The following is a 9,088-nucleotide window of genomic DNA, read 5'->3' as shown; positions in this document are numbered from 1 at the left end:
AGTTTGTCTTCATCAGACAGACTTTATTTATCATTTCACCATTTAAGGTATCCCAAAGTTTTACTTTGAGGTACTAGTTTTTTTTCTCTTCACTAATTTTTCTATATATATGTGTGTGTGTTCGTGTGTATGTATATATGTATGTATGTGTGTGTGTGTATGTGTATGTGTATGTGTGGGATGTTTTGAATTTCACAATTTCTAAAGCCTGTGAAGTATGCATGCTAAAGCTAATAATAATGGGTGTTTCATGTTTAGGCATATTAAATAGAAACACTGGGGGTTATATCAGAAAGCACAATTTAAGACTCTCAGGATCAAACTGACCTTCACCTTATTGGTAGTGACAACACCCTCATTTTAATGTGTGAAATCTGTGAAACCAAGTCATGAAAAAGACTTATTATACAACTGTAATTTTTCAAAATAAAGAATTAATCTAAATAGTTAAGAGAACTTTAAAACAACATTAGGCACACAGTTACATAGGATAGCTTTATCCCCCTCACCAGCATTTTATCACCGTAAATATACACATTTACTAAAATGACAAAGTATATTTTCTCTTAATGGTGGGCTTTACAGCCTACATGTAGTTGAGACCAGTCGTTGTGTTACCAGTGTCAGACTTTCATGAACTGAAATCAGATGAAACCCAGCACCCAGAACGTTTCATGCTATAATGTGCCACTGCTCTCCACAGCTGAGCTGTGTACACCGATCAGCTACAACATTAAATCTGGTGGTCTTAATAATGTCATGGAGAACAAGGCCAAGCATGGCCACTCTGAGCAGTCTGCAGCTATGCAACCCCATAGGCAGCCAAATTTGATACACTGTCTTCCGAGGTGGTAAAAGGACCCCTTCAAATCTTTTACTCAGGTAAAAGTATACGGTAGATTTTAATTTAGATACAAAAGAAAACATATTCCACTAATAAAGCAGTGTATTTTAAACAATAAGAATTTTGGTAACTATGGCAAAACATGTACAGTACTTAGGTTATCACTTTATGTGCTGGCAGAGGGTTAAACTATAATGATACATCAGCATCAGTTATTTCATTATTATTTTTTTTTTAAGAAAATAAAATAATTTTATTTTAAAATTACCAGGTGATATTAATGTTGTACGTAGTCTGTGAATATTTTAGCAGTTATACAACAAAAGAAGAAAACGTCACGGTCCTCAAAGTTTAGGTTGTGCTTTCCACTTTTTCCAGCCCTGCTGTCCCCCATGCCCTCCATTATTATTATTTTTTTATTCTCCTTACTGTTTTCTCTTTTTTTACTCTTTCAATTTGAGGCCTCTCCAGAGGACTCTGTAAATGGTTTAACATCCCAGTTGTCACTTAAACAGTGTGGTCTGGGCCCCCTTCTTTGCTCTGTGTGTATAAAGGAGAGAGTACGGCCCTCAAAGGTCAACCGGGGCCCCTGGCACTCGGGCGGACACGTCAGGTAGCACCCCATTTCTTACACTGGTATCATGAAAACCATAGTGATATTTGTGAATATTAGAAAGTTCATGATGGATATTCATTTGTAATTATAATACCAGTGCTTATGACAATGTGTTTGGTGCTGGTTTGTAGTGAGTTTTAGGCTCTCATGATAAAGTTATGTTATTAAGTTTTGACACACATCTCCTCCCTCCCCTCAGCCTGTTGTTCTATCAACATAGTAAAGGTAATGTAATGATGGCACACACAGTACTTGTGTGGCTTTATTTTGAGCATAAAAGAAATGCTAACCTTGTCACTGCTACAGAATGTTGTAATTGATGTGCTTCATTTTATTTTTTGTCATCAATTGTCAACAGCCTTGTCATCTCTCTTGGTGTTATTTTATTAATTTATTTATTTTGGGGAAAATCTGCATCATTGCATCATCCAGAAGGCTGGTACTAATTTGAATCAACTACCTCTTTTGAAACTAGTTGAATTTCTTAGACAGTTCCCCCCTAAGCTGCCTATTCCCAACATTTCTGCCGCCAGTTTAAAAACACAAATTATGTGAATGTGAACAAGACACATAGAAAGCACAATTATAATTTCACGTAATTGATAGTAACAGCAGTTATTTCCAGTTTTCCAAAGTAACTTGGTAGAGTCACTGTCTCTCTGCTTTGGATTGTGGGCTTCCATGCATTTGGGGGAGGGAGTCTAGTTCTACTACTTGAATTTTCCTCTCCAGCAAATAATCTAAACATGCATGGTGTCTCTAAATGTAGATCAAACTCCTTTGCATGTCCATAAAGAAACATAATAATGTACAACATTCCCAAACACATCCTCCTGCAGCTCTGCACAGATGTTCAGTTTAAGGACTAGTTGCCTGCACAATTAATTAAGCAGGCAAACATTAACATTGTATTTCTATTTATGGGTTTCTATGTTGAGGGCAATGCTCTAAATAAGCCAACTAAACTCAAACCAGTCCCAATTTTATGTTCACATTATTGGTCCAGAGAAAATTGGGTATTAAATGAAAACAAAGATTTTCATGTGCAGATAATGTGCTTTGTATTAGTTGTTAGTGGACATGTGGTGTCCTATTATCCTGACTGATAAACTACATTTCTACACAGAGCAAATTCAGCCAAATTCAGTTCTACTAAATTATAAAAACAAAAATGTTAAACAGGCCATTTTTCATCAGTCATCCATCACTTAACCTGTTATACATGACGACAAGGTTAGCATTTCCACATACCTCTCTTTATTTTCTTCTTTATTTTATTAGACTTTAGATGCCTTCCTTTCTTTGCTATGTAGATTTTTTTTTTTTTAAAAAGGAAAGGGACAATGATTATGAGAAATACCTCAGATTTAAATTCTGCCTTTGCATTTGCACTTGTACCCACTCTTTTGAGATGGATCTGGAATTTTTGATTGAGTTGGCTTCTTAATTTTCTTTATTTAAGTTAATAAAGAAAACGGTGTGTACATTTCTTTTACTTTCACTTAAAAAAAGTTAAAGAAATGTAAACCCATCTAATGCAACAATGTAGATTAGTAGGGATGGGTCTTGGAGTTGGGGGAAAGGTGGGGGTGGGGGGGAGGTTATTCCTTAATCTCCCATCTCTTCTCCATCAACCTTCAGACAGTGGGTTGGGGTGGGTGGTTGGTGGGGTTGTGGGTGGATGTGACTGCTGCTTGTGTGCGACAGTGGTACAGAAAAGCCTGTGTCTATTTTAGGGCTTTACTGTAAAGCTTTCACCCCTGCGTGATTGGGTGGGAGACCCCCGCCATCTGAGCCCCCCATATCTGCAGGCTACTAACTGCAGCGGGGAGGAGCTGTAGGAGCTTTGCCCCTCCCTCGTGAGTACACGCCATAGACGCTACTTCCTTCTACTTCCCTCTTTTTCTTCTTCCTCTTTTTGTTCTTCTCTTCTTTTCTTCAACAGACCTGTGTCATCCTCTCTTCTTCACGCAGTTGCCTTAATGTAGGGCTCTGGTGCATTGATTCATTAGATGTGACTCAAGTCTTGTATAGACTTGCCTTTGTCTTAGCTGTTTTCTGCAAATGGCCATCTTGTATTTCTCTTTTGTATGTGCATTTTTTAGAGATTATTTTTTTTGTCACTTCACACAATGCAATATACTAAACTAGTTTTACTCCTAACATGTGAAGCCTTACATTACTGCATATTATCCACAGATCTTGTAAACAACTTACAAGCACACACTCACATCTGCCTAATATACTGTATAATATACAGTATAGTACAGTGTAATATACTGTGCACAAAAAAGGCTGTCATTGAAATTGGCTATGAAAGCAGATGGATGCAAAGAACAAGATTGACAACTACCTTAATAAGTAAAGGCAGCATTAATTTCCATGCCATAAACTTCCCGCTTCACAGTTCAGTTGAATTATTAAAGAAGCTCCTCCTGACACCATTTTCTTTCTCTGCTCTATTAGTTGAGCTAGTTGAGCTTGTTTTAGTATCAGGCCAACATCCTGTGTGTAGTGTTTAGCTGGTTAACTAGTGGTTTGTTAATAGAACAAACACAAAGATGCGTGTGAGTAATAAGTGCATTCATTTTGTTTATTTCAAGAAAGAAATTTCCAAACTTGCTGTGGTATAAGTTGCATAATGACAGATCTGCTTTTCAAAATCGCCAACAGTCATTTGCGTATTCTACAGCACATAGACAGTTTAATGATAGTTTAAAAAAACTCAACAAAAAATCTATTTGGATTTGCAGGCTTCTTAAGACGAGCTAGTGTTATTGTCATCTTTGTTTTGTAGAACAGAAAGGTCCTATTAGCATTTAAAAGAAATGAATCAGACTGCAGTATAATAAGTCTGCTACATTCAAAAGCTTAAAGGAATTTGCTGCCTGGCCTTATTTTCTAGTGTTTTGCATTTTGAAATTTTTTTAAGATGATAATGAAAACTAAAGGTGTAAAAGCTTAAATCTGTTCATGCTCTGTTTTACTTTAAGAAACTTGACAGAATGAGAGCTGTTTACATGCACCTGAGTCGCATTTCACATGAAGAGGATCAATGTGTTAATAGCACATAGACGAGCATGTTTTTTTGTAACTCTGTTAGGTTTTTTTTTTTTTTTTTTTTTTTTATGTAATGAATAAAGACATGGTCTGAATTAATTTATGCAGTAATTCTGTCTAACAGTATTGAAATCCTAACACGGTTAAACACTGAATTGATCAAATTGATCCTATTTAGTGAAGTGCTTTCTCACTGTCTTTTTACAATATAGGGCATTTAGTTTGGATTATAAGTATTTGTTTTTTTTGTTTGTTTGTTTTTTTCTCTGCGTCTGTCTAAACCTGTGTCCTCCTGAATTTCCCAGGGTTCACCGCCATTACAGCCACCAATCCTATCTGGCTAATCAAGACTCGTCTGCAGCTCGACGCCAGGTCAGCCACATCAAACCTTAATGACATACATCTAGAAGCTACAGTGGAATTGGTTACATGACTGATTTTGATAGTGATGGTGATGATTAAATTATGTTGCTATTAGACTATAATTCTGTTTTTTTTTTATATGATTACAGAAACCGGGGTGAAAGGCGAATGAATGCATTTAAGTGCATGCAGCGGGTCTACCAGATGGATGGCCTGAGAGGATTCTACAGGGGCATGTCAGCCTCGTACGCTGGCATTTCTGAGACTGTCATTCATTTTGTCATTTATGAGAGCATCAAGCGTAAACTCCTACAGTCCAAGGCTCATGCTAGCATGGATGAAGAAGATGAATCTGTCAAAGATGCCTCAGACTTCGTGGGCATGATGCTTGCAGCAGCCACCTCCAAGACCTGTGCCACCTCCATCGCCTACCCTCACGGTAACCTTCTATTTCATTCACTTTAATTTTTTTCAAAGTATAATGCAAGCAGTGTGTTTCTGTTCATATTCTCAACAAATACCATTTAAAAAATGTTCCTTAGACTGTCCCATAAAACTTCAATTTACAGTACAATGCAATGCAATATCGGCTTACAGTGACATTTTTAAAATATAGGGAAGGGAATTGACCACTGAAATGGGAGAGAAGTAGAGGCTGTTATTGTATTAACAAAATTTTCATCTTCTGCTTATCTGCTCTTTTAATTGTAGAAGTGGTACGAACACGGCTACGAGAGGAGGGCAGCAAGTACCGCTCTTTTTTTCAAACTCTGCTTACAGTACCCAGGGAGGAGGGATACCGAGCACTGTACCGTGGTCTAACAACCCACCTTGTTAGACAGATCCCCAACACTGCCATTATGATGTGTACCTATGAAGTGGTGGTGTACCTGCTTGGCCATTAGGCAACTTGGTGTGTGTCCTTGTGCTTGTTGTTTTTTTGATTAGTTTTTTTAAAGATGGAGATGAAGATGGAGTGAATTGTTAATGGGGAGGAAATGTCAACATGGAGACCAAAGGAAAGACACTCTAGTTGACCAGGAAAGGATAAACTAAAAACATGAAGGAAAAGGAAGGAGAAAAGCCCTTTGTCACCATTAGCACCACCGCCTCCTGTTACCTCTAGAGGACTGCTAGAGCAAATGGAAGGCACTACAGTTCACAGGAAAGGTAATATGGCTATGCAGAGACAGAAATGAAGCAGAAAACCTAAGGTACCTCCAGCAAAAGATTTAAGCACATTTCAGTGGCCTTAACAGGAAGGGTTTCTAATTCATTTCCCGTTTGAGTGAAGAGTAAACACTTTTTTTTTTCACTCTCATAGGGATGATTTTCTGAAAGGGAATGTGTTGAGACAGCTGAGCTTAACTGGAAAAATTTCAACTAAATGTAGGTCAGTTTCAGTAATCCAATAATCATTGTCTGCACTAGTCAGCACTTGCCTCAGTCCTGGAAGGATAGTGTAGGATTAGATGATTGGCAGTTAAGAATGTTAATTAAAGGTAGAATGTGACATAGAAGTGTATTTTTATTTTTTATTTTTTTGTTCATCATTCATCTTGGCACTAATGAAACAACGATGAGCTTGTAATGGAATGTCATTCAAAACCATGCCTCACATGCCAGGTATTCAGTGTTTAATTTCTGTAGAACTCAGAGTCTGGTGGTGACGACGAGCTTTGGTTGAGATTGGCCTTGACATTTGAGAGATTCTCTTGACTGAAACTGAAATACGAACTGCATACAAGGTTGAATTCTTCCTGCACCCTGTCACTGCTCAGGACTTTAAAATCGAGTGTGTCCTTTGAGATGTGAAGTGTGTGTGACTGTCCAAATGGTACCAAGACTTAGTAAACACGATCTGATTGCCACTACTTGAATATACTATGACTGTGTGAGGACTGGAGTAGGAGAATGTTAATGGAGTTTTGTTAGCACCTCATAAAACGTTCATGTGTAACATGTTGGTCGCTTTCACTGTGATGATCCAACTACAATGAAGTTTGTGTGTCTGCAGTCATGTAACTGCATGTATTTTAAATATCTACTCCAGATTTCCCTCCACTTTTAATCTTGCAAGACACTGCGCGTGGGAGAGTAAAAATGCTCCAAACGATACTTGGAGCTTTATTCCCACTGTCTTGCTGGTCGTTCCTTCCAGTGGCTTCCAATCAACTTGATGACATGCACTTTTGTGGCCTTTAAAGGCTTATGCTTTGCATTTTATTGTTTGGACAGTTTAAACTTGTACATTATAAAAGAAAAAAGTATCACTGTATTTTGTGCAACTGTTCTTACTGCAGATATATTGTACAGTTTCGAGTTCTAGAATAGTTGTAAAGAATGTTTAAATGTGTTTATATAATATCTATACTGTATTTGCATATCTTTTTTTTCTATAAGGCCCATGTGTGATCATGTTGTACTTTGCTGTTTACACGGGCTTTTGACATGAATCTCGATATTGTTTGATTTTTAATTTTTTTTTCCTGTCCTTTCTGTTTGATTTTTTTCTGTTCTTTTCTCTTTTTTTTTTTCTTTGCATCTGTTAAGCCACCATGCAAACATTTGTACAAACCAAAAGGCTAAAAAATACTGCCGGACATATACTTTCGTGTCAGAATTTCTGCTGAAGCATTAGTTATCTGTTTACAGCTTTTTTTTTCTTTTTTTTTCTCTATTTTGCAAGTCTGGATGTTTTTGTCACTTGTAATGTTTACATTGTTCCCTAATTTCTGTCAGGTTATTCTCCCAGCAACATGTTTAGAATATAAAGAATTTTTTTGTGACTGTTTGAGAACTGGAAAGTGTGCAGAGTGCCATAGTGAGCTGGAACCGTTAAAAAGTCAATCTGAGAAAAGAGAAAATTACTGAGTAAATTTGTTACTAAAAATGTGCCCCATCAGTTAGATATATAATATCAGAATGTCCTTTTATGTGAAATCTAAAACTCCTGTACACTGAGAAGCTATTTCCCAAAAGTCAGCCACTTTCAACATGTGCATGCATGTTGTCTTCATAGAAATGTTTGCAAAGCATTCTTGTTAACAAGAGAGCATAGAGAAAAAGTTGATTTCATCAAAAACCTTATACTAAAAGTTCTTAACCGCACTCATTTCAGCTTCTTGTTACAGTATCATTTCAGAAGGGAACTTTGGAGTTGCTGTAACTTGAAATAGTCATTGATTTTCAGTTTTCAATGACATGTTGCAAATCCATAGTTGTGTGTGCTTCAAAAATAATTGCTGACTCATTGAAATTACGATGTTTACCTCTAAAACACTAATATCTTTTATGTCTTTGGCTCTGTTGAAGTAAAACTCAAGGTCAAATTACCAAGATGTGACATAAACAGACAACTGGACAAACAGTGCAAATGTTAATCTTTATTTTTTACCTCTCATTTCAGTGTCTGTATGCAATTCAGTATTTTTAGACAGATGGCAGCCTCAAGCAGTGCTAAATTAAGCCTGAAAGACTGGTTTATTCCAGATCAAATGGTGATGTGTTTTATGTTTGTTTTTAAAATGCAAAAGTAAATAAAAATAAATTTGAAACTTAAATGTGTTTTTACGTTTACGCATCAATATGCCCTGTTGCCCACGTTTTTTCAGTTTTTCATTTAATGGGGTTAAAAAGGGGCTGCTCATGTTTAGATTCTGGTTGTATTAATGATGAACAATTACTAAATAAATAGTTCTGCCCACTAACATAGTTAAATGTATCATCCCTGTTTGTGTTTACCTAAATTCTCCACCAGGGGGAGCCAAATAACCCATCATAGAATTCATTGTCTAAATTCAGTTAAAAGGAGCTACCTAACAGTCTTAACATTTTAAATTAACAGTATCCTTTCAAATTATGCAGTATAATAATCCATGGAATTGTTTTTATTTTGAATACCCCACTAATTATAATTTTAGATGTTATTTTATGCTGTTTAATTAAATCAGGATTTTACACAAGCATGGTCAAAGGAATAAGCACAACATGATATTCCTGATTATTATTCAAACAGCCTAATACAGTTTCTCTGTTGTTTATTCAAATGATATTGTAACATTTTTTTGACATTTTGTCCATTGTAAATGTTAGGGTTTATTTATTTAATCTTTTGTTGATTCAGTGTTGGAAATTTACAGCACAGGCTCTTATTAGCATTTTCTGCTGTTTCTATTCACTGTGTCTACATTTAACCCGCTACA

The 9,088-nt window shown here is 36.4% G+C and overlaps 1 protein-coding gene across 1 annotated transcript in view; it reads left to right on the top strand.

Annotated features, from left to right (window-relative positions):
* LOC137098322 (solute carrier family 25 member 36-A-like) overlaps positions 1–8,446 on the top strand; it is an 18,296-nt gene extending 9,850 nt beyond the window's left edge. The window contains exons 5-7 of the mRNA XM_067474466.1: positions 4,826–4,892; positions 5,033–5,322; positions 5,595–8,446. Of these exons, the coding sequence (XP_067330567.1) occupies positions 4,826–4,892; positions 5,033–5,322; positions 5,595–5,788 (551 nt within the window). The 3' untranslated portion in view covers positions 5,789–8,446. The remainder of the gene's footprint in view (positions 1–4,825; positions 4,893–5,032; positions 5,323–5,594) is intronic.
* The last annotated feature ends 642 nt before the right edge of the window (positions 8,447–9,088 follow it).

The sequence above is a fragment of the Channa argus genome, chromosome 14 (genome assembly GCF_033026475.1).
Source record: "Channa argus isolate prfri chromosome 14, Channa argus male v1.0, whole genome shotgun sequence".
In the NCBI taxonomy this organism is placed as follows: Eukaryota; Metazoa; Chordata; class Actinopteri; order Anabantiformes; family Channidae; genus Channa; species Channa argus.
Note: the sequence above shows the minus strand (reverse complement) of the source record. Positions and strands in the feature narration are given on the sequence as shown.